The 26394-nt window shown below is 44.3% G+C and overlaps 1 protein-coding gene across 1 annotated transcript in view; it reads right to left on the bottom strand.

Annotated features, from left to right (window-relative positions):
• Positions 1 to 19903, bottom strand: part of RSPH3 (radial spoke head 3) — a 56261-nt gene extending 36358 nt beyond the window's left edge. The window contains exons 1-7 of the mRNA XM_063293587.1: positions 19786 to 19903; positions 18722 to 18804; positions 17908 to 18049; positions 16503 to 16648; positions 14944 to 15147; positions 13789 to 13951; positions 3993 to 4079 (exon numbers count right to left, since the gene is read on the bottom strand). Coding sequence (XP_063149657.1) covers positions 3993 to 4079; positions 13789 to 13951; positions 14944 to 15147; positions 16503 to 16648; positions 17908 to 18049; positions 18722 to 18804; positions 19786 to 19903 — 943 coding nt within the window. The remainder of the gene's footprint in view (positions 1 to 3992; positions 4080 to 13788; positions 13952 to 14943; positions 15148 to 16502; positions 16649 to 17907; positions 18050 to 18721; positions 18805 to 19785) is intronic.
• Positions 19904 to 26394: the final 6491 nt, after the last annotated feature.

The following is a 26394-nucleotide window of genomic DNA, read 5'->3' as shown; positions in this document are numbered from 1 at the left end:
AATTCCATCTTCCAAAAGTAGAACAAAGTCAGGTCCCAGTTCACTCTGCAAATAGAAGAAGCATTTGCAAAACCAGCATCCAACTGTTAAGTAAGGACCATGTAAACAATATGTAATTCCCCAAGCCCAGTTCATTGGCAGCACAGAACTGCTTTTGTTCTGTCTCCAGTGCATTCTTTTAGTTGTGTTACTTTCTCTGAAATTGATGACTTTTCATTCCAAATACTCCAGACAGATCTCTGTACCAGCCCTTCACCAGGTAAAAATCCAGATTCCAAGAACCAGTTTCCATAAAGAGGGTCCAGTTGATTTTCAGAGAGCATTAATATTCCCTTGTTATATCCCTTACTATGATCAGGCAGCGACTTTACAACATAATAAGCATACACAACGAATCAAGAATTCTGAGCAAGTCAGAGGATCCAATGTCTTGCTTTGTTTAGAGAATTATGTGTGTCTTGAGAATAACTTATGGTTTTATTCTGTTTTTAACTCTTAGCCTCCCAGAATTATGCGTATGAGATGGGCGCCCATACAAAACAAACTTATTAAACAGAATAACTTGCTATTCATATATCCATATAATCTTTCAGCTTGCCTTACGTTGCTAAATGTGTAAGGTGGTACTTTTGTTTTAAGAGTCTAAAGATACTTTATGGTGTTAATTAGGTAAAGCAGCAATCATAGTGCCATATTTTACTGAGTAGGAAATATGGTCTCTATCATTTCTTGGTAAATAGAACAGAATAGCTAATGTAACAACACCCAAAGTAAGTCAATTTGGAAGCAGGGCAGCCTTGTCATATAATATAGTGAAGTGGCATCCCATGAAGGCAGTTTATAGAGGCAAGAACTTTACTTGAATGATGCAGCCCTTGTCAGTGGAGGGCGGGGTGATGCTTGTGGCTCCAGGCAGCAAGCCATCTTAAGCCAGCAGTGCATCGAAGTATCTCACTGATCTCCATCAGACTTGGATGATGACAGAGAGCACTGAAAGAAATTGATGCTCTTTAACCCCTTGATTTTGTGCCAAGATATGGGAATTTTCAAAAGGAGCAATAGAGCTTCAGGTTAGCTTGTCAGGACTACAGTCTAAACTGTTTGAAATTTTCACTGGGATGATGACCAGGGATGTTGTATCTCCTTGGTGGGACCAATCTTTTGTTTCTCATTACCTGAATCTCTCTTCATTGGGATGTAGGCATCCTCCTTACTGTCCTGTTTGGGGCCTTTTCTGAACTGAAGCAGCATGTCTGGAAAAATCCTGTGATGAGTGGACTTCAGTTTTTTGATGCAGGAAAGGGCTGGCTGATGTTTCATTTTTATCATGGCTGTCCAGTCTGTTTTTGGTGACCTCATTAATTAACCCTGCAAAAGTAGTTATCTTGAGTTGACATTTGTCTGAATAATCTCTTTTAACTACAGAAATAGCTTTGGTTTCAAAATGAACGTTGTTTCATCAACAAGACAGAGGACACATCCTCAAGGAAGGCAATGCAACTGATTAAAAAGGACAAGGACATAATACGAATGCAACAAGGACAGCAGGTTAAAAGAACTGAAATGTATATTGAGGGAGAAATGGATAGGTGGAAGCTAAACGTGCTGCTGCACCTTTGGGTACTTTTGTGTTTTCTGAGCAGCTTCACCATAGAGATCTGTAGAATCCATGGCAAAAAAATGCCACCACTTACAATCTGGAGGTGGGGCAATACAAGCAGGCACGAAGTCAACTCGTTAGCCCCAAACATGCCACCCTCTGGTTGTTTTACAGTGGGTGGGAAACAGCTTCTTTTCCTTAACTATTTCTCCAGATCTGAGAGAGCCCTTTCTGGCATCTCTTTCTCCTGTTGTTGGAGGGACTCGGGGTTAGCCACTCTTCTTGCCTCTCAGATCATCATTCAGCCAGCAGTAGTAACTACACTCTAGAAAGTGCAGTGAATGGGGACAGTGCAGTGACAAAGCAGGTTTATACGTGGAACCTTATGAACAGCTTGCGGATCACACAGATTATGTTCACTAATAATAATGTAATAAAGACATCTTAATGCAGCATTTATTTCTTACAGGGAATGACCAAATGCCACTGGGGGACTAGGGCAGCAATGACCTTAGAATCTTGCTGCTTTCATCAGAATGACAAAAGTGGCTTTGCGGCATCGTGCAGCAAGCTTTACCCTTTTGGGGCATGCATGCAATGTGGTGACACATGTAGAAAAGAGGTAGGGCTTGTGCTGAGAAGCCACAATGCTGATCAGTCTGACCCACTGTCCTCTTGCTGCCTCCAGATGCTGCTGCACTGGGAGGCTCTCAGGCAGAAGATGAAGAGTTTAGAGTTATTGTGTGCATGCTCTGAAAATGCTTCAGGTGCTTTGGAACATTTAGGAGCATGAGTACAGTACCTCTTTAAAGCAGAGATCTTTTTTCTGTCTCGGAAAAAAATGCAGCTGCTTTAAAGAGATGCTATGCTCATGGTCCCATTCAGTATGAAACAACTCTTCTGAAGAATTTTCAAAGCATGCAGAGTCCAAGGAGACATACCCCTCTCCCGCCATAGCTCCCCTGCAAATGGTATTTGGTGGCATGCTTCCTGCAATACAGAGGGAACACTGAGACTTTGATTCTAATAGCCTGATAGGCCTGTCTTCCAAGAATTTAAAAGGCAACTGAGTTAGCGGCCATTGCCATGTCTTTTGGAAATGAGTTCTACAGGTTAATTCTACACAGTGAACAGGTGTATTTTCTTTCAGCTCTTTAATTCTCCATCCATTCAGCTTTATTGGATAGTACCTGGTCCTTCTGTTTTGAGAGAGGAAGAAAAAATTCTTGGAGACTATTTTATTGCTACCATGCATGGTTCTATATAGTTTGGTCATCTCAGTTGTGTGCTACTCCAAGATAGCCAAAAATCTACATGTAAACTCTCAGATATTTTTGATGGAAGACTGTTAAGTGATATGTCAGGGGTTGAATGCCAAAAAATGTGTGTGCCTAAAATGAAAACTACATAATTTAGAGTTACATCCAAATGAAGTCAACTCAAGGCAGTTACTATGATGACCGTACATGTGTTTAATACTTTCCCTCTTCTGCCCTATTAAATACATGGCAACAAGATTTGAAGGGGCTGTGGAAGCTGTGACCAAGGATCTTGGTGGTCCACACAATTGTGCACTCCTGCAATAAAGCAAGCTTTGAGTTCTGGTCATTGTGCTATTATGTCCTCTCCTCTGATTTTTGTTTTTATGGAAATGCATAAATAAGAAAATACAGAATGCAGACTACAACAAACTACTCCCATTAATTTCATAATTGGAGGCAGTGTTCAAGCCAGCAGAAGCAAATATGCTGAAGTTTGGCTGGTGCATGTTTGAAATGTACATGTCAAAAATAAGTAACATATTCTATATGCTCTTCATTAGAAATGATGCTATTTAAATTTTCAGTTGTGATAAAAGCTTCCACAGTGTCAATGTAGAGCTTTAGTCCAGGGGTATCTGCCAGGCCGGGAGAGGTAGGAAGAGCTGGGAAGCGAAAAAGCCAAGATGGTGGTCGTGGCCATGCAATTAAAACCCCGCCCCCTTTTAACATACATCACAAGTGCAACACATGTAAAACAGGAGAAGGGCTTCAATCATGCAATTGTGGATATCATCTGGACTTTTTAAAAAACCCCCCATTGGATGTCCCAAGTTCAGTTACTTTTTAAATGAGCCTCTTGATCATTTATTGGCAACAAGACTGTACAATTTGGACCAGACAGCTCTTCCAATTCTAACAATATCAGCTCTTCATGAATTCATTTTGTGGTTGGGATCCGTATTCTTCACGGATAATTTACCAGCTTCCAATAAATGTATTTTAAAAAACCATGATCATTTACAGTTCAGGTGTTCAAAATTTTGTTAATTGCTTGGGTATCATATTGATTTATCTATTCTCTGATCAGCAGGAGAGAATCTTAGATGGCCAGAGCATTTCTGCATACTTACAATCTGTCATTATTCTTCCTAGAAGCTTCTTCTCCATTAGATATCCTACTGAATCCATCTCATATGGAAGGAATCCTTTCTCAATATCTATGCAAAGTAACAAAGCAAGCATTATATTGTGGTTCTTAAATATATGGAAAACCACAGCAACTCCTGTGTCCAGCGAAGTACACTGGTGGCTCTTTAGAAATTATAATAAATAGGAATATTACTAATTATCAGGTTGGCATTTTTTGTACAACAGGCAGATAATTTGATGTCTGAAGCAAAGTGAGAAAAATGAAGTGCGGCATGACCCCAGATGTGAGTACTTGGTGATATATCCATTCAGTTCCATTAAATTTCTTCCCAAATACATAAGAAGTGCTTTGCAGTTTCATTCCTCCTGAAGTTAACAATTCATAGCCATTTTTTCCAGAGCACCAGCGGTTCACTCACAACTATTAATGGTTATTGAGATTATAGATCAGAATTCAGCATAGAAATTAAAATAATTGCACTTTAAAAGTTAAAAAATAAATTTCCGGATTACACAGTAAGAATCAGAGCAGTATGAAAATGTCATCCACACATATTAGTTAAGAATTAAGAATAATAAATTATTACATCTCAAGGAACATCTCCTGTCTAGCACATCAGCTCAGGAGTATCCATAGGGGATCAAAAAAGTCAAGATGGTGGCTGTGACTGCACAATTAAAGCTCCACACCTTTTTATGTGCGTCCCACATGCAATGCATGTAAAAAAGGGGTGGAGTGTCAGTCATGTGGTTGTGGCTACCATCTTTACTTTTTTTACCCCTGCTGCAGATGTCCCTGTATTTGCTGAAAGGAAGGAAGCTGGCAAGGCAGCAATTATTGGTTCCCACACCAGAAAGAACCATTATGTCAACATAGGTAAGGTGATTTCCAAGGCCATCATAAGAATAGCCAAACAGCTTTTGATCTGCAGAGATGGGAGGAAACATAAACTTAAGATAAACCTGTGCAAGGGCTTTGATTCCTGTGTGCTGGAATGGGCAAACTCTCTGTGTGGGTGGCTTCATTCTTATCAATAATAAAGGGACTGATCTTCCTGAACTGAATCCATGAGCCTTCTGCTGAGTGTGCCAATACATGAATATAGGGTTGAATGTCTGGATTGCTAAAATTTACATCTGTCCTGTGTGAAAATTTTCACCTGTAAGATTCTTCACTCTTCTGCAAAGAACCTCCTTAAAGTGTCCCCCTCAAGTAAAGTATTAAAAATTATTACAAAGGACAGGGATCTTCTCATTTGTGGTTCTCTGCTCACAGAATGCTCTCCTCAAAGAGATAAGTTTGACTCCTACTGTCTTGATGCATTTTTAATGCCAGGCAAAGCATTCCTTGTTTTTCAGGTATTTTCATAGTTTTGCACTCCGTGTGCTTTTAAATTCTCTGCATTTGGTCAGTGGTTATATATTTTTTGCTTTTTCTGGGGTAGCTAGCTCTGCTGTGCTATTTCTTTATTTCCATTTGCATTTTACGCATGTATTATCTGTTTTTGGTTTTAAAAAAACACACATTAAGAAGAATTTAATGTTTTAAGTAATTTTCTAATCTATCCAGAGAACTTTCATTATTGGTGGATTAAAAGTTTAATAGAACAGCTACCTAATAAATAATGTTTTAAAAATAGGACCAATAATTACTGCATGTTTTTGTATTTATCAGGATACTATGTGTGTTCAGAACATATTTCTAACTGTAAAATCCTAAACACGCTTACTCTGAAAAAAGTCTTAGTCTTGTAAATGGTATTGATTCACAATATCTAGGAGGAGCTTTAGAACCAGGTTTTTCAAAGTGTGTTCTGTGGAACTCCAGGGTGTTCTGCGTGGAACTAACTTGATGGGGTTCCACAAGAGACCAATGGCAAAAAAAAAAAAAAGTCACCTGAACGAAGCTAATTTTCTGTCGCTAGAGCTTTGCCTTTCAATCAGGGTTTCCAGATTATTACTACTTTTTTTTAAAAAAAAGAACAAGTACCATGGCCTGGAAAACTTGGAAAACCCCTGCTTTAAGGGTTAATCCAATTCTCTGGCCAGGTCCTGGTCCTCCCTGCTTGGCCTAGGATATTTTCTCTATCAACCTTTTCTCCAAAAGCATGTGATTCCTCTTTGAATATTTTGGGAAACCAATCTTTTTTTAATTCTTGCTTTTGTTTTTTCTTGTTTCTTTTTTTAATATGCAAAAACAATAAGTAACAATACAGTGGAGACCTTAGTATTAACTATTAAGCTTAAGATAGAAACTTTTAGCATATAATGAGTAATATATTTGCAGTTGTTTATTGATGCCACACTCAGCTTTAGATGTAAAATCTAAGCAGCCTTATGCTTATCAACTTTAATATTTCAGAAATCATAGTTAATATTGATATAAACCTTTTTTAATTGTTAAAGGTTTAATTACCTTTAAATTAATTAATTAATTAATACCACTATTGATTAATTATGTGCCATCAAGTCGTTTTCGGCTTCTGGTGACCACCTAAATAGATTTTCTCCATGACAATCTATCCCTAACCAAATACCACTGTACCTAAATTTAAAAAAAAAAAGAAAATAATGGTTTGGGATCAAGCAATATAAATATTTTCCCCATCTGAATCTGCTCACTGCTTAAAAATAAATGACTGAGGCTCTTGGTATGGATTATCCTTCTGCAACGAGGTTAGGAGAGATGATTAATGGAGCTTATAGGAAACTTTGGTTGCTGCTATTGTTACTGTCATCTAAGTATCTATGTCATGCACTGCCTACCGCCGAGTAACACACAGACACTGGTTCAGTTGAAGCAGGCTCTGGTTTATTCATAGCGTAGTTACAGTTGTAGAAAAAAGCTGAGAGTGACAGGAGCACGCCAGTGCGGGGTTTAAATACTCCGCGCCGGTCAGCGCCCCCTCACTCGAGGTTACGTCACCCCCCCTTTGTCCAACATGCTGTCTTGCCGGTAGGTGAGGGGTTGCGAGGCCCCGCTGGCGCTCCGGGATCGCCCATCATCGGTTTCCCTATTCATCCGGTGATTGCTGTCAGCTGGGCGATCTCCGTTGCGCTAGCGCTAACAGCTTGGGTGTGCCTCGCGATCCGCTTAGCCATTGTATCTTCTCCTTTCGTCTTTGTGAGTTGATGGCTGCTTATCTTGAGCCCCTTCCCCTGTTTCCTCGTTATTGTCATGTGTGCCATTGCGCTGATGTCTTCAGCTCAACGGCACTCATGACATACTGCCCCCTGTCCGAATAGTGCCCCCCCCCCGGCTTTCCGGTTTGTTACCAGGAGAGCTCTCAAAATGGTTTTTTTTTTTTTTTTGAATTTCCCGCCGGAGTGTTTTCGCCCCTCCCTTTGTTCCGCCCTCTACCACGTGTCCATCTAGGGTGTGTTCCCAGTGCGCATGCCCCGGTCACAACCTGGGCGTGCACATGCTCCGGCCACACCCTGCTTATTTGGCTCAGTTCGGCAAGGAGAGAGGCGTGGCTGGTCGGGTGCTTATCAGCTCCAGGTAGGGCCCTTATTTTTATTCTAAGTGCGTCGCCTTTGTTATGTGTGCTCCTGGGCGATGCCCTCAGGATGCACTGTTGACTTGATTGCCACTCCCCCGTGGGCCCGGGGCGGGGGGAGGGTGCTGGCGACCGCTTGTCACTGCCTCGTGGGCCCGGGGCGGGGGGGGTGAGTCCCGGGGGGGGGAGGTCCACCCAAGTCGCGGGCTTGGGGGGGCCCTTTCCCTTGGGGCACGGTAGGCGGGGGGGGCCGTGGGGGAGGGGGTATGCAGGTGCCGGTTTGCTTGTCTCGCCTTAGGCTTGTCGGGGTACGCCCGGTGAAAAGCCCGGGTCAGGTCAGGCGCGTTAACGTTGTGCGCCGCCACCCATTCTGGGTGGGGGAAGTGTTTCCACCTGACCAAATAGTGTAAAGTTCCCCATTGCCTGCGGGAGTCGAGTATGTCCCTTACTTCAAAGTGGTGTTGGCCGTCGATCATCACTGGTGAGGGCAGTGGCGTGCTTGGGTGCCATTGAGAGGTAGTTGCCGGTTTCAGGAGGCTGGTGTGGAATACCAGGTGGAGTCTCCGTAGGTTGTGTGGCAGGTCCAAGCGTATTGCCACCGGGTTCACTATCTGCGTGACTCGGAACGGCCCGATGTACTTAGGCCCCAGTTTTTTCGAGGGTTGGGGCGACTTTAGGAATTTGGTGGATAGGTAGACCATATCCCCAGCCTGGAACGTCGGTTGTTGGCGCCGGTGCTTGTCGGCCTGCTCTTTGTAGGCCGCCTGTGCTTTCTTCAGCGCTGCCGTGATTATTGGCCACGATTCTGCAATCTTCCGTCCCCAGTCACTAGCGTCCACCTGGGGTCCCGGGGGTTGTGGTAGCTCCGGTATGGGGACGAAGTCGCGCCCCGTGACTACCTCGAACGGAGTTTTCCCCGTGCTCGTGTGAACGGCGTTGTTGTATGCGACTTCGGCGAATGGGAGCAGTTCGGCCCAGTCGTCTTGATGGTAGTTGGTGTATGAGCGTATGAATTGTTCTAGGGTGGCATTGAGGACCTCTGTGGCTCCGTCCGTCTGGGGGTGCCAGGCAGTGGATAGGGCCTGTTGGGTCCCCGTCAGCTTTAGGAAGGCCCGCCAGAATTTAGAAGTGAATTGTGTGCCCCTGTCGGTCACCACACGTGCGGGACATCCGTGTAACCTGTACACGTGGATGAGGAAGAGTTTGGCTAGTTGTTGTGTGGACGGGACCGATGTGCAGGGGATGAAGTGGGCCTGTTTCGAAAAATAGTCTTTCACCACCCAAATGGCCGTTTTCTTCTGGCTGGGTGGGAGGTCCACTATAAAATCCATGGAGATTTCCTCCCATGGGCGGGAGGGTTCTGCCACCTGTTGTAAAAGCCCCGAGGGCTTGCCTGGTGCCCGTTTGGCTCTGGCGCACGTCGGGCAGGACGCTACGTAGGCTTTCACGTCCCGTCTTAGCGCGGGCCACCAGAATTGACGCCTTGTTAGGTGCAGGGTCTTAAGGAATCCAAAGTGTCCCGCTTGCTTGGTGTCGTGGGATCTATGCAAGATCGCTTGGCGTTGCGAGTCCGGGACATAGATTCTGCCTTCCCCCCATGCCAGGTCCTGTGCCATCGTTACCTTGTCGGGGTTTGCCAGGAACCAGGGGTCGGTTTTGAGGGCGGCGGCGAGGTCCGTGCGTATCCCCCCTGGTAGTTGCGGTTGGCGTCATCTGGTCACAGGTTGTCCCGCCGTCGGTTGCGCCGTAGAGTCGTGCTGCCTCTGAGTGCCGCTCCGGGTGGTCACAGCCATCCCCAGTTGGGAAGCGGATAGGACCGTCCCAATCGTGTCTGGGGCGGGCTCTTCGTCTTGGGGCAGTCGGGAAAGGGCGTCAGCCAGGAAGTTCTTTTTCCCCGGCATGAACTTCAGCTGGAAGTTGAAGCGGCTGAAGAATTGGGCCCATCGGACCTGTTTTGGGCTGAGGCGTCTGGGCGTTCGGAGGGCCTCGAGGTTCCGGTGGTCGGTCCAGACCTCGAATGGTTGGGCGGCTCCTTCGAGTAGGTGTCTCCATGTTTCCAGCGCCGATTTTACCGCGAAGGCTTCCTTCTCCCAGACGTGCCATCGCCTTTCTGTCTCGGAGAATTTCCTCGACAGGTAGGCGCATGGTTTCAGGAGTCCTGTGGGGTTCTTTTGGAGTAGGATGGCCCCCAGGGAGAAGTCTGAGGCGTCGGCTTGGACCATGAACGGCCGTTCTGGGTCCGGGTGCGCGAGGATTGGCTCTGTGGTGAACAGCGCTTTCAGCTTATTGAATGCGGTCTGGCACGTGGGAGTCCAATTCAATACTGTGCCCGGGTTCTTGGCGCGTCGGGTGTCCCCCACCCCTTTGGTTTTGAGGAGGTCCGTTAGGGGGAGGGCTATCTCCGCAAACTCCCGGGAGAATGACCTGTAAAAATTCGCGAAGCCGAGGAAGCTCTGGAGTTGGCGTCTGTTGCGGGGGCGTTCCCAGTTCACCACCGCCTCGACTTTTGCGGGGTCCATTTCTATGCCGTCTCCGGAGATTCGGTACCCCAGGTAGTCTAGGCGCGCTTTATGGAATTCGCACTTTGCGGGTTTGGCATAGAGCTGCGCCCTTCTGAGTTTATCGAGGACTTGTCTGACTAGGGTCACATGTTCCTCGTGCGTTTTGGTGTAGATAAGGACGTCGTCTATGTAGATGAGGACCCCTTTGAACAGGTGTTCATGCAGGACCTCATTGATGAGCTGCATAAACACCCCCGGGGCCCCCGCGAGTCCGAACGGCAGCACTTTGTACTGGAAGGCGCCTAGGGGGCAGTTGAACGCAGTCTTCCATTCGTCCCCCTCCCTGATTCGGATGCGGTAGTACGCCTCGCGAAGGTCCAGCTTGGAAAAGACCTTGCCCGTGGACAGGTGGGCAAGCATATCTTTTACCAGGGGTAAGGGGTATTTGTTGGACAGGGAAGCCGCGTTTAGGCCCCGGTAGTCGGTGCAGAGCCATAGGGTGCCGTCTTTCTTCTTCCGGAATAAGACGGGGGCTCCGACCGGTGAGCATGCTGGCTCTATGAATCCCCTCTCTAGGTTTTTATCGATGAACTCCCGGAGGGTTGCCATCTCCTTCGGGGTCATCGAGTAGATCTTCGGTCTAGGTAAGGGGACGTTGGGCAGCAGGTCGATCCGACAGTCCGTCTTGCGGTGGGGGGGTAGTTGATCAGCTTCCGCCTCTCCGAAGACCTCGGAGAAGTCAGCGTATTGTTCCGGTAGGTCTGCTGTGATAGCTGCGTTGTCCTGTGTAGCCGCCTCTGCTCGTCCCACCGTGGGGTTGGTTCTGCCCGCCGGAACTGGCGCCCGGTACTCGCCGTCGCCGAATGTGAAGGTGCGGGTCTCCCAGTCGATGCGCGGGTTGTTTGTCGCGAGCCATGGCATTCCCAAGACTGCAATGGGTCGTCCGATGTGAGTAACTACGAACGATGTGCGTTCGGTGTGAGTGCCCATTTGCAGGGTGACCGGCTCGGTCTGCATCGTGGCTGGTTTCCCTCCCGCTGTTGAGCCGTCCAGCTGGTGGAATGCCAGCGGCGTGGGGAGGGGGGAGCAGCGGAGGTTGAGTTTGGCGACTAAGTCGGGGTGGATGAGGTTTTTCAAGCACCCCGAGTCCACTAGTGCCACGGCCGTGGTGACTCCGTTGCCGGCAGAGAGTTTGATTGCTGCCATTATAACGGAGCTTTCGCCGTTCCGTCGAGGTGGTCCACGCTGCTGTCCCACCGCCTGCCTCGCAACGCGTTTCAGGGCAGGTGGGGAGCGTTTCCCGCCGGCTGGTCTGGGTCTACGGCGTCCTCTCCCCCCCAGTAGGCGTCCCAGCCTTCCTCTGGTGTCGCTGTGGCTCCGGTCATTCGGCGGTGAGGGGGCGGCGGCGGGTTAGGTGGCTTGAGGCTACTTTTCGGGGCGGGTTTAGGCACACTCCCCGGCGGTCGGTTGGCGAAGCAATCTGCCGTCTTGTGCCCCAGTTTTCCACACCTCCCGCAGGGCCCACGATTAAATTTCTTCCTTGGGTATGTGGGACCGGCCGTCCCCACGTGTGGCGCGGGTACCTTTTGGCAGGTGTTGGTCGTGTCTTCCATCGTTGCCATGAGGAAGGTGCGGTGCGCGTGTTCTGCTTTCCCCGCGAGGTGGATCCACCCGTGTAGAGTCTCTGGGTCGTCGCGGTAGAGGGCCCATTGGAGTACGTCGCGGTTGAGCCCCCTTTTGAACATTTCCAGCAGGGTGGTCTCAGACCAGTCGTTGATCTTCCCTGCGAGGGCTTTGAACTCGAGGGCGTAGTCCGGGACAGTACGTGCGCCCTGTTTGAGTCTTTGGAGTGCGCTTTTCGCCCTCACTTTGGCTAGTGGGTCCTCAAAGTAGCTCTTTATCTCGTTGATGAAGGCGTGGAAGTTGGCGAGGGCGGGGGAGCTGGACTCGTACAATTGGACGTACCAGTCCGCCGCCCGGTCTTGTAGTTTGATCGCCACGGCTGCGATCTTGTCCGCTTCGGAGTCATAGGAGCATCCGTGCCTCCCCATGAACACCCTGGCATTCGTAATGAAGAATGACAGTTTCGCGGGGTTCCCATCAAAGAAGATGGGGAAGTCCTTTGGGGCCCGGGCGTTTTGTGAGCCCCCTCCTCTCACTTCCCGGCCTGTGGCGTCATCCGCCTGGGCCGTTTGTTGACCATCATCTGGCCCGTGGGAGTTCGGCGCCTCGCTCGGGGTGTGGACCTGTGCGGGGACGTCGTTGGGCGGCGCGGGGGACATCAACGATTGAAGCATGGTCCGGAGTTCCTTCAGTTGGGTCTCCATGGCCGCGAGTCTAGCTTGTGCGTCCCCGTCCGCGATCCGCGCCGCCGCTGGGGCCGGTTCCATCGGTGTGTCGGCTGGGGTGGGTCGCCGGTGGGGTTCAGGCACTCCCGTCCGTTGGCCCGCTTCCTCCGCCGTCGGCTGGGTTGCTTCTTCGTCCTCCCCCGTGCTTACCGCCATTGGGTTGCCGCTCCACGCCCGTGGCTGGGGTGCGATGTGGGGCGCGGGGTTCTCCGCTGGTCTCGGGAGGTATGTTGCTCCCTCCCGTGGCCGGGTTGCCTCCGTCGCCATCTCCCCTTGGGGTTGGAGCTGAGGCTCGGGTTGGGCCGGGTGGGCGTCCATGGCTCCGGGAGTCCGCGGTGCCTCTGGCCTCGATCGGTCCTCCTCTGCTTCTTGCTGTGTGGCTCGGCCCCTTGTCCGCGTCGCGCCGGCCTCATCGTTCCTGGTCTTCTTGCCATCTACTCCTCCCGCGGCTCGTTGTCGTCCGGTGGGGCTCGGCGAGGCTGAGTTTGTGACTCTCAGCTTTATGTCATGCACTGCCTACCGCCGAGTAACACACAGACACTGGTTCAGTTGAAGCAGGCTCTGGTTTATTCATAGCGTAGTTACAGTTGTAGAAAAAAGCTGAGAGTGACAGGAGCGCGCCGGTGCGGGGTTTAAATACCCCGCGCTGGTCAGCGCCCCCTCACTCGAGGTTACGTCACCCCCCCTTTGTCCAACATGCTGTCTTGCCGGTAGGTGAGGGGTTGCGAGGCCCCGCTGGCGCTCCGGGATCGCCCATCATCGGTTTCCCTATTCGTCCGGTGATTGCTGTCAGCTGGGCGATCTCCGTTGCGCTAGCGCTAACAGCTTGGGTGTGCCTCGCGATCCGCTTAGCCATTGTATCTTCTCCTTTCGTCTTTGTGAGTTGATGGCTGCTTATCTTGAGCCCCTTCCCCTGTTTCCTCGTTATTGTCATGTGTGCCATTGCGCTGATGTCTTCAGCTCAACGGCACTCATGACAATCAGCTTAAGTTGGTTCTACTTTCTCAATAGAGTTTAACCATCAAGGTGCTTGTGTAATTATATTATTTGCTGGTTTAAGCTGCTCATTTAATTCTTACTGTAGGGGGGTTTCTTATAGTCTCATCCATGTTATAGAGTTTATAAGGGTTTAAGTTTTTTATTATTCTGTGTACTTCAAGATGTTAAATGGCAGTGATATCTGAACTTATTAAGCAAACAACACCGCATGTAATCTTGTTAGCCACCTTGAGGAGGTTTTTTAGGGTAAAATAAGTAAAAATATACTTAGGAAGGAACACAAGAAGAAGACGAATATTTTCCTAGCCAAGCCTTTTTAAATACTCTAAACGTTTGTGTTTGACACATTTGGGGGGGGGGGGAAGTGTTATCACATCAGATGATCTGTATGAATTTAAAAAATGTATTTCCAATACAAATGACACTTACCATTCTGTACTTCATCATAGAAAAATCCTTTATTCCGAAGGCTAAAAAAGACTGAAGGAATCAGATCTGTCAGATACTGTACAGCAAATGCCCGGGCTGCTATTTTCTCTGAAATGATAGCTTCCTTTGCTTGTATTCCATACTTCTGTGTCTTGCGATGTTCCTTTAAATAATCATGAATTTTTCCATGTGACTTTTAGTAATGCAGATATTTTTATGTAACATATAAAACATGCTGAATCTTTCCCCTGGCCCCCATCTGTAAGGATTGAAAAGCTCAATGACTCCAGAAAAAAAAAGTCAGTATTAATTACATTCTTCTGAAAGTGATTATTGCATTATGATTGACTTATTAATTTGGGGAATATAAAAATACAAAATGTGTGTTTGGGGGGAGGTATATGTGTATGTGTGTGTGTGAGAGAGAGACAGACCAAGTAGTTGAAGAAGAAAATTGGTAACAGAAATGAAAATGGCTAATTCAAGTTAAACCTTCAACCAACTATTTTAGTTATTTTAATTTACCAAGTCAATTTTAATTCAAATGGATCCAGCTGCAAGTCATTTCTCAGACTGCCTTCACAAGACAAGAAGGACGAGGGTCTAACAAACAAATAGTTGGGTTAACTGTCCCAAGGATCCTGTCCACTTTCTCAAGAGTTACAGGATCAAACTCCTTCCAGATAACCAAGCAAAAGTACACCTCCATCACCTCAACCAGACCTATCTAGTTGGAATTCAGTTTCAGCAAATATGAGCAACATTGTTTGCTTGGTACCTGGCATATGTTAAGAATATGCTGTATGGATAAAGCTGTAAAAGTCCCATTTGATGTATTTATACACCTTGACCCTCATATTTGTATTTAACAGGGTCAGTTTGTCTTACATTATTTGCTATAAAAGAAGCTGCCCCTTTGAGATCATATCTGATTTAGATGTCTTGCATGTAACTTCAGGTCACTGAGAACCGGACTGATTTGAAACTAGGTACGTAAGGATCACTACTTTGTAGGGTGGGATCAAGACATTATGATGCTCGAGACAAAGGACCAGGTGGCATCCAGTCTCCATTCCTTGTAAAAAAAAAATGCTTCAGTGAAATACAGAAGTACCTAAGTCAACCACTGCAGAATGGTTTGTATAGTAGTTCTACCTTTTCTTCGCGGTGCCGCCTCTCTTGTTCTTCGAGGCGTTGTACTTCAGCCAACTCTACTTTGCGCAATTCTTCATAGGCATATTGGTGTGCCCGAAGATTGCTAAGTTCCTCTTCTTCCATGACTTCAAGCAAAGCTTGCTCCAAGGTTTTCCCAACCAACACCTCAAGCATCGGTTTAACTTCAATGTCAAAGTCAAAGAGCTGAGAGTAAAAAAAGAGCCAAATGAATGCTGTTCAACATCATCCCACTCCACGACAGGGAGCAGAAAATGTATTCTTCTGATCAGGTCATAGATTAGCCTATCATTTGTTAAAAGGAGACAATCATTCTTACCAAGCTTACAGGGTTGAAAGGTTAGCTGGGACAATGGGAGTCAGGTTGAAGGCAATAAATATGGTCTGTTCCTAAGGATTGCATTGGGATTCTCAAATGAAATGTAACCTATTGAGTGTGGGTTATGAAAATTGAGCCTTTGTGCTAGATTCAGATGTGCCCCATCCAGAACTGCTCTTTCCAGTCATGAAGAGCACCAGGGTCAAAAGGAGGCCTGGAGGGGGCGGAAAATGCTTTTATTGCCCAAGTGTCACCTTCCCCAGAAAGAAGGACTGATGAAAATCATTCCCTTCCTCACTGCAGGGCCAGTAAGACTCTGCTAAAGCCCAATTCTGGTTCCAGGTTCTTGTGTTAGATGCTGCCATTTTCTTTCTTCAGCTTCAATTGACCTAGAATAAGAGTAGGAAACTTGTCCCTCCAGATATTCTGAGCTACAACTCTCAGCTTCCCTGATTAGAGGTCATGCTAAGAGTAGAAATTAGAATCATCTGGGCAACTCTAGATACCCCACTCCAGGTCTAGGGGTAACCAACTTTGACAGGGGTAGATATTAGAACTTATTCCCTTTTGCTTGAACTTGCCCACAGCCCAGAAAAAACAACATACAGAAGATGTTTTGTCATTATCCTTCCTCATTCGGGAATTGCAGACCAATACACCAAATCTGCTTGCCTCTGTTTCCCCACTTTAAGCATTATTTTTGTCCTTGGGCAGCAAATTCTAGCAATGAGCGTGGGCACAATTAGGGCAGCTCCTTTAGTCATTCCATCTGAGCATGCTCAGACTCTTCACACATTCTGAGAATGTAAATACAGCAAATAGTGCTAAGAAAGCCGGGGCAACAGTGATTTTTCTGGAGCAGCTGCCAGATGCCTCTAGGTCATATTGTGCCATATGCTGTTTTCCTTGCTTTACTGAATGGTTGCTAGGGCCTTAGAGATGGTTCTTTATTGGTATATCACTGCCTCCCCCCAAATCAGCTGACTCCCATTCCTTGTGAGCATCCTGTTCGGTTGAAAAAAATGGAAGTAGGGTTCAGACTATCTGATGGGATGTTTCACAATTCTTGTACACTATTGAATTTTAGGAAGCTGAAAGAGCAGAGTATTATGAAACGTTTAGCTTCTAAAGCTTCTAAAATTAGGAAGTTTTGAAAAATGTGTTTGCAAAACCACAACTATCTCTTGGATTGTTCGGAACAATATTGGAATATTGTCAGTACCTCTCCTTCTTCAATTTGTGTTGCTACGTCAGCCCCAGTCTTCTCTGGGATGAACAATGGGCTGAATGGCCTTTTTATAAAAGCATCTGTTTGACACTCCATGTCAACTTCAATAATGCGATCTGCAAGCTCTTCCAGGTACAGTTCTGAAAAATAAGGCACATGGAACTCTGTCTTGAAAGAGCTCCTGTTCCCATGCTCTACCTGTGGTTTCTAGAAGAGTCACTGAAAAAATATAGATTGCTTATACATGATAACAGCAGCAAGACTTTTATATGCACAAAGATGGAAAGATCTACAAATCCCTACAGTGGAAGAATGGATGGCTAAATTAAGGGAACTGGCACAAATGGCTAAGTTAACAGTATTGATAAAAGGAAATACCGTGTCTGGATTTGTTTCTGCTTGGAAACCACTTTTGGTCTATTTGCTTGTATCTGAGGAAAATGAAACTTTGATTTTGGGTTTTGACCATTAAATGGTTTAATTTTATAGAAATAATGTTACTTAAGGTTTAGTTAATGGTAAGAGATTACAGTATATTTGTATAATATGCTTTTATATCTGTGTTGGAGAAGGTCAGAAGTCACTTTCTTTCTATGTTTTCTGTCTGTTTCTGCACTTTTATAGTTTCTCTTTTTTCTTTAGTTTTGTATTCTATCTTTTCTGTAATCTATCTTTTGTATTTTAACTATACTTTGAAAAATATATATATATACAGTATATACTGTGTGTGTGTGTGTGTGTAGTTTTATTTTATTTCACTCAGGTGTGCTTGTGAGGGTCAAAAAGACAAAATGGTGGCCTTGATCACACAGTCATGGCCACCACCTTGACTATTGTTATTTTCCCCCCTCTTTTGAATGCCCATCTTTATGACAATCTTCTTGCCCAGAATATATGACAATATATGTACAGTATTTGCAGGACTGCTAACTGGAGTAACTCATTGCTATATGCTGGTTTGCTGCATTAAAAGACAAGTACTGAAACTGTTACCATGATTAATAATAATAAAAGCAACAACAGCAACAATAAATAACACTGTGTATTGGATGTATCCCATAGTGACTATGTTTAGGACAACACCTTGCAAATGATATACAGTATATACAGTGCAGAGAGTGTTAATAGGAAAGACATTTTCTTTAATCCAGATGGACCCCGGAAGGTGTTAGAATGAGATGCATAACAGTATACCCTAGCAACATGCTCTTTTTATAATGTCATGAGAAAAATTAAAAGCACAAAATGTGAGAAAAACAGGATAGTTGGAAAGAAAAAGCAAAATTCCTTGATGGTCCAGGGCCCATCATTTGGGTGGATATTTCCCCCCAACTGGTTACTCTTTTTCTCAGCTCTAGAAGTTGTCGTTCAACAGTCCTGATGCTCTCTGGTGCTTTACCTGTCTGCACATCGATGCGTTTTCCATCGTCCTCAGTTTCTGGCACATGCACCTCGCTCTCCACCCTTGATTGCTTCCGTTCAAGCATTTTCTTGTGGGATTTACGTCGCTTCTGGATTTCAGCAGGATCAGGTTCTGGACTCTGGAGAGCAGGGGGGAAGGATCCTCTGCTATTTTACATGGTGTTCTAGCTTATTTTATTTATTCTATGTATAGCCTGCTTTTCATTCAAGAGATCATGGGGGCATATACAGTGTTCCCTTCTCCTATTTTCCCCCATGACAACAATCCTTGGAGGTAGGTTAGGCTGAGAAAGAATGCCAAAGTCACCAGGGAGCTTCCATGGCTTAGAGTGGACCTGAACCTAGGTCTCCCCACTCCTAATCCAACACTTTAAGCACTATGCCACACTGGGTGTCATTTGGAGACTGAAAAAGAAAGTTCTAATTTTTTCCCCCACAGAAGTAAAGTATACAGTAGTCCCCTTATAGTTCCCAAGAGGCTCTTCAAGCTGCTGACAGTATCATTTTGTTGTTTCCTTTTTACTCCCTTTGCTTGTTGTTCACCCCCTCTTTTGTCTTTTAAAGCAAAAGAAAAGCAGTTTACCAAAATGTTATCCAATACAACAGCCCAGCATGCAATATAGAAATAACATGTTTACATACTGTATATAGTATTAGGATCCTCACACTCAACTGTGAACTATCCTAGCTTCATTCCTCATTTGATGGTTACTGTAATATATTTCACCAATAACTTTCCAGACTTCCCACACTTAAAAGATATACAAATATTTATAAGGAAAGGAACCCACCCAAGATAACATCTGCATAGCATATGTGTTTCCTCGGACCACTCTCCGATCATACATGATGTTCCCATAGTGAACAGGTCCTTCTCTGTAATTCATAAAATTAAGAGGGGAACATATCAATGTCTCAAAAATACTGCCAATAAGGGTTTTATGAAAGAGATACAAAGAAATGTAGATATTTGGTCCTACAAATATTATTAGGCTATGTGATAAAGATAAATGCTTTTATGAGATGGCAGTCATTCAAAAATGTAGAAAGCTGGCTAGATGGGCTATGTGCCCATTTAGTTTAAGATTGCCTACTTTGACTGTATCTCTTCTTGATCTCAGGAGGCAGCTTTTCCCAACATCTGGTTACTAGTACCTGGTCTTTTCAGAAAAACAGAAATGGAACAGTGAATTTGGGATCTTCTGCTTGTGAAGCAGCTACTCTAAACCAAGCTGTGTCTCCTATGAAAATGAATTGTGCTTTGGCTTTTAGTGAGGCTGGTGCTTCACAGGTGTTTTGGTTCCAAGTAAGAAGATTATACTGTCACAACTCAGTAGAATAATTAAACTGAGTAACTTTGCACTTTGAAAAGCTTGTGACTGTGTGGGTAAAACCAAAAAATCTGTCTTGCTAGTAGCAGAAGAGGCATAGATACATTCCCTTTCAAGGGTGTGCTCACCTGTAATACACAAGAGGTTATATTTGTTAAATATAATATGAATAAGAGCTAGGTCAGTAGAACCCATTATCCCATTAACACACTGTCACAAATGACAGTTTTCTCTGAATAGCAGGAAGATATGAAGACAATTCTCTAGTGTATAATGCTGCTGTTACTCTGGAATAAGCTTTCCAATAAAAGGAAAAGATCAGATAATTTTATTACAGTCAACAGCATGTTTAACAGGATAGACTTAATGCTTATGTGAATGCAGGGCTAGAATTTGAAAACCGAAGGTAGCAACCTGGCAAGGTAGGGGAAAAAAGAAAAAAAAAATAGAGAGGTGAAAGTCTGATCAGGCTGAGTCAGATTCATACTGGACTGTAAAGTTAAGTATCATTACTCACTGCATACTGTCTACATAGTGTTCTTGATAGCGCTTTCTGTTGGGCACTGCTCGGGGACGGCTGCTGAAGGAGTAGGTTCCGGCAGATGCTGTTGCACCATCCTGGTTGAGAATCACTGAGGTCATGCTGGATCTAAGCTACCATGGGTTTCAAGGGACATAACAAAGTCTTAGTGGCATTGTGGAACAATCCACCCTGCCTACTGTTGTTACGTGATAAGGAATTCCATCCCTAACAACAGTTGTCGAGGTAAACTGATCCCAGATCAGGGAACTGGGTTGGTTCCAATACATATGCTTCCCCTGCCTAAAAAGAGCTAGGAGGTGCTCCTTTTCCAACTTAGTCAGGTTGCAATGTTCAGGGAAAAACCAATGACATTCATAGCATGTCCTATGTAGCACCAAGGGATTAAGACTTGCATCCAAACTAAGCTTCCAGGAATGGAAAATCATCTTTCATTCAGGGATAGCAGAGAACTGGACAATGACTGGATCCTGATAATGGAAGGGGAGCCAGTTGAGAAAGTGGAGACTTCTGGTGGGAATATGGCGGACTGAGCAGCTGTGCCCACGAGTTCTGTGGGCAGAACTGGCATTGTGGCAGTTTTTTCAGGTTCAGGCTGGTTTCTCCTATAGTCCAGAGCATTTTTCCAGAGCAAGGAAAATGCTTGGAATCAACCCATTTGTCCTCTGGATGGCGAGTTGCAGCCAGGAGATCATGGGCAGCATGCGTGATTGACGGGTAAGACTTTGCCAGGAGGCTGGGATTTCACCATTTCCGAGCCGCGCTGCAGCCCCTAAAGGGACATTACGTCCAGCCATCCTATTTCTAAAGCACCCAATTTACTTTTTAAAAAAGTTTTTGTACCCTAAGAGAGGCTTTCTACAAAAAGAAGAAGTGGACTTTCTTGGCGCTTATCATTATTTCTGGATTAAATTTTTTGAATCTTTTAAAGTTTTGGCTTGTTTTCCCATGTTAAGACTAAGGAGAACTCAAAATAAATAATTGCCTTCCTGTTGTCATTTTTGTACTGAATCTGAAGGATGGAATATTTCCCGACACATTAGATTCGTTGTTTTGAACTTTCAGCTTTCTGTTCACTTTCTTTGGGATCTGCTTGTTAGCACATTTTCTCTTGCCGGTTTCAGTTGGAAGCTTTTCATTAACTCATCAACGCCTATCTGCGCAAGTCACGTATCCAGGGGGCACCATAACCTATTGCCTGAAACATGGAAGATTTCAAAGAGGCTTTTTCAGGGTCTTGTTGTGAACCTGAGCAGACTTTTAAAGAGATTTTTTCAGAGTGTCATCAACCTATTCCGCAGACTCTTCAGGACTTTGGGGAAGATATTATTTCTAAGTTGTGTCATCTGGCTGAAGATGTTATGGAGAAAGATGAAGATTTTGACAAGGATGATTTTTTTACTGACAGCAAGATTGAAGTAATGCCAGACAGAGACTACATTTTGGTGTTGAAGGAGTTAAAACAACAGTCTGAGCTGCAGATTACAAGGAGAGCTGTTTATCTGAGGGATTGTTATGGCTTTTGGGGGGAATGTTTTGGGAGAGAAGAGAATCTGCTTGTGGGAGTTTTTTTGCTGAGAAGTCTGAGTTGTTAAGGGAGGCAGTTGGGCTGTTTGATTTTCGCAAGAAAAATGCCTTGGGTGTAATAGGGAGATATGTAAATGCCTTGGTACACTTTGAGGTGGGCTAAAATTAAGAATGTGTAATTGGATTGATAATGAGGCTATTATGATTTCACTTTTCTTTAATGAATTGGATTAAGGTTTACTGGACTTTTCTTAAGGTTTGTTAGTTTTGTAAGATTTATAAGGTATTCATAAGGTATCATAATTGTTTGGTTTTTAGGTTTAATAGGGTTAAGATTGCTGTAGTATTATTAATTATAAAAGTAGACAATTTATATGTTTTTATAATTTGATTTTTATTATAGTGGACAGAAATATATAGAATAGTGGTAGGAAGGAAACAGTGCAATAAATGTTGTTTTATGGGGGAGAGAGGTTGAGATAGATAGATAGATAGATAGATTACATGAGGGAAAGGAGCAATTGCATTTGTGATTTGTATGTGTGTTAATGGAAGGATTTATAGAAATAATGTGATCTTGGTTTGATATAGAGTAAGGGATTGATTGTGGAAATTGCTGTATATTCCTTCTGTTGGAAGTCACTTTTTTATGTAATGTTCGAAAAAAAATTCTTCTTGTGTTTCTCACTTTTTTAGTTTTTCTTTTTAGTTTTGTAGTTTCTTTCTTTTTTGTAGTCTTTATCTTTGCTTTAAACTCAATAAAATTCTTTACAAGAGAGAGAGAGAGAGAAAGCATGTCCAAACTTGGTAGAATATATCCTTAGTATGTGGACAGTCCCAGATAATATTCCCAGCACCTCATAGGATGATACGGTAGCTGTAGCGGTAGTATTGATTCTTTTCCACTCTGCCTTCCTTTCCTCGTTTAAAATCTACAGATATTTAATTTAGATTTTTGATCTTTACCATAAAGTGCTGGAATTTTACACAATACACTCATTTTAAAGATCTGTTGCCTTTATAATCTTTTTTAATTATTGTTTTCAAATGCTGCTTTTTAATGAAGAGGCCTGCTTTGATGCTCACACCAATTAGGCAGAACTGTGAAAAAAATGAGATTATGCTACTGGGTGCATGTAGATGATACACGTCAGAAATACCACAACTTTTGTTAGGGTTATTCATGAGACTTTAACCACAAGATGTCACTTTTATCCTTGTGGGTATAATTGTCATGTGCCTTGAACTACCAGTTTTAGATTGGGAGATACTGACAAGCAAACCACAGTGCAGATACTGTGCTGAAACTATTGCAACATTTGCAAGACAGGAGCAGAAAAATAATGGACTGAATGATTAACATGAAAATCAGATTAATGTGCAAACTTAGCAATATCAATGATATACAGGACATAGGATGAAAACTGCCATATTACTGGGAAGAAGGTTTTAATTACATCATTTTTATTAAGATGGCATTTCTTTTAAACTAGGGATGGGGAATCTATGGGCCAAAATGGAGACAGCCCTTTGGAGAGCCCAAGTGAGAATGGAAGAGACTGAACTGTAATGATAGAAATGGAGAGTGAGGAGGAGAAACATCCCTTTGCATGTAACCAGTTCAATTCTTTGGAAAGAAGGGCAAGAATGATTCAGCAGCTAAAATGGGCAGTAAAATCAAAGAAGGCAGGGTTGGGGAAGAAGACCTCTGCAGCAAATGATTCAAATCTCCTGGTCAGGAAAGAAAATGCTGATGAGGGAGAAGTAGAAATAGAGGGGGTGGGGGAAGGGATAATGAGAAAAGAAAGAACAGGGTTAGAAGAAAGGGAAGGAAAGAGATGGAAGAAAAAGAAAAGTGATACCACTGTTCATCTTTGGCTACAGCCTTGCCCACCAATGCTGTGCTGTCCCTTGACAATAGATCCCTCAAAGCATACAGCCCTCAACCACAGCGTGAAAAAAGTACCTCCCTCAGCCTGTATCCAGCCTTCCAGCACCCCTTTTTTGTGCCTGCAGAAGCCCCCTAGAATGGATAGGGCTTCAAATTCCTCCCTGTTTGCATGTATGGGGGGAGGGGTTTATAAGGCAAAATAGGAAGAAATGTAAGGCGTCTCTTTCTCCCTTTTTGGCTCCACCCCCCCCCCCCCCCGTGAAATGGGGTGCCAGCCCTGCCTATTTTTGGACGTGAGACACAAAGTATGGTGCATCCCTCAGTCCACTGAAATTTATGTCCTTGCACAACAGAAGAAAGAGCCCTGCATGCTGTTCTGGGGGCTGGCCGTGCTGCTGTATCTTGAAGAATTCAGACAGGGCTTTCTGGCCTCCATGTCTTCAGCTGTACAGCCCGTGACTAGGGAGCCCTGAGGGGACACTGAAGGCTAAGAAATGGTGCTGTGCTCAGGGTGGAGATCGGCTATGAATTCACCATGTTAATCTGAATGATATTTCTGGGCTGTAGGGTTCTAGCAGGGTGTGTTACATATGTGGGAGTTTATAATCAGTTTAGACAGCTTTTCCCCAAAGTTGCAGTGTATATTTTTTTCATCATTTTACTCCAAAGTATGTCACAAATACCAAATCCTCTTCACGGAGCTTGAATCCCAATGTGTAACTAGTTATCTCTTAGTTAACTTAAGACTGTTCATAGTAATCAATAATCAGGGATATCAGAGTTCTGGTACAAAATAGCTGGAAAGCTCTAGGTTGCCTACTCTTGATACAGCACATACTGTAGATGATCAGAGTTTCATGCTATTTTTTCTAAGATTGGCAGAAAAGTTGCATATACTTACAGAGAAAGAATTGAACAACGTATAGGGTTAGGGTTTTGAACTAGGACTGTAAGACATAGATTCAGGTCCACTCACATATTAATCTGGAAACTGGACAGATTCGATACAGACATCAATTCATGAAAATTTGATCTGGTTTAGAATTACATTAATCTGTCCATCCCTGAATGGGCTGGGGGGTTGTACACACAGGGAGGTGGATGCATGGACAGAATCTTACCATTATTAAATGCTCCCCAAAATATGGACCTGCAATCGCTGCAATGAGACCTAAAGATAAATTAATAGAAACCTCAATCACACGAATAATCCTTTATGGAATGAAGTTGCAATTTTCCATACGTGTTTTTGCCTCATTCATATATTTGATTCTTTCTTTCAGTTGGTGTTATTCCAATCAGAAAATGGTGAAAATGTCGTGAAAGCGGCATCCCCCCAAAGGGTCAGACGTGACTCAGTGCTTGCACAGGGGACCTATCACTATCACACAATACCATATTATAGTCAAGAACAACTTTTTCTCTATTCAGGGAAACAAGAATAGTTTAGAACTGATTGTGCCCAAGCTGAACAGGCATTCTGAGTCTTATCATTGCAACTTTAATTGTTTATCTTAAAACCTCAGGAAAACATAGAGGAAAGTGTTGAGATCTGTGAGTAGATGGGAAGCACTGAGTCATTTTCCTAGAATATAGTGGTTGGCATACATTCACAACAAAACAGGCAAAGAAAATATCCACTGATTACAACCTGGAAACTTGTGCAAAAGATGGGGATAGAAATGGCTTGGGACATAGAAACAGCCTTGTCCTCTGACACTGAAGCCTTAATAAACATAGGTTAAAAACTTCTGACCCACTGTTGAGAGATAAATGCTGACTGTGAGTTTGGAAAAAAACCCACCAACAATAGAAAACAACCTGACTTTGTTACATTTAACATTTATGTTTTGCTTTGTATGAAACATAAAGAGAGGTGATTTCCAACACCACCCCTTCTACATTTTTAAAAAATGAAACTGTGTATGTCTCTGTTTTCCTCAGCCTGGTTAATAAATACATGTACATCCATAAGTTTTGATCATGTATGTGGAAAAAGAATAAAAGGTACTGTATTAACTAACCCTATCAGACCCACCTAACACCCGATATCAGTTGAGTTCATACAGAGCGTTCATTCCCAAACAACCAACCTCAGTTTTGATTAGTTTAGCATTTGTTCAAACCCAACCACTGAGTAGTCCAGCCAGATTCCATTGATGCAGATCTTAGGGGCCAATCCCCACATCAGTTTGGGGCTGATTACACCAGTCCTAGATGCTACATTAGCCTTACTCAGCCTGGTGTCTTCAAGATGTTTTCTACTACAGTTCCAATAAGGCCTGTGTGCACAGATGATCTTTGGAGGGAAAATGTTTAACGGAGAACCATTCAATTCCATTTAATCACCGACTATAAAATGATGTGAGGTTTCTGCAACTGGCCTTGTGGAAATGTTAACACTGGGAATGTGGGCAGATGTGCAAAAGTTTTATGCAAGCTGCATCTGGGTTTGCTAGTTGGCTCATATCTTTCAGCTGAAAAGGTGAAGAACAAGAACAAAAAACCTCTTGCTCCTCTTGAAAATATTCACTTTTTCGTGTCCTTAAGCAGAGCTCAGCTAAAATGTTCTGGTGGTCCCAAGAGTCTGTGGTCAAGCAGCTACCCCAGCTAAAGCCCTGATAGTTCACTGTAAGCCGGACTGGAGTTGTTGGCTGGGGGAGGGGGAACCAGTATGGGACTGGATCCATTGCATTAACGTCAGGGCTAGGTAATCTGTGTGGCTGCTTGTGGGACAGGCCAGGAAAATAAGGGGCTTAGGATGTTGCAAACCTATTCCTTCACCCAACATTCTTCTGACAGGTCCTTTGGCAGCCACTATTGGGGAAAACCTCTGGTAACATGCAACTGATGTTCTGCTAGATACCTTTATGGTGAAACAGGTCTGCTGCTGCATCTGGCTCATCATTCACTATTCTGGCAAGCATAGGATTGCTTTCTAGGAGTCAGTGCACACTTTACTGGGAAAAGACTGACTTCAGATTTTCGAAAGAATTACATTGCTGAAAATATATGCAGGAACATTAGATCACAGGAATCCCTCAGTTTACCTCTACTCTGTTCCCAGAGACACATCCTTGAATATATAGGCTGGTCACATGCAGCACTATGGTCCTGACTAAAACTTTAGGGGACTGTTTAGAAGAAGCTACCTGACTGTTCCTGTGTTATTAA

Source organism: Candoia aspera, chromosome 1 (assembly GCF_035149785.1).
Source record: "Candoia aspera isolate rCanAsp1 chromosome 1, rCanAsp1.hap2, whole genome shotgun sequence".
Lineage (NCBI taxonomy): Eukaryota > Metazoa > Chordata > Lepidosauria > Squamata > Boidae > Candoia > Candoia aspera.
The sequence above is the reverse complement of the archived record's forward strand: the minus strand, read 5'-3'. Positions and strand labels throughout refer to the sequence as shown.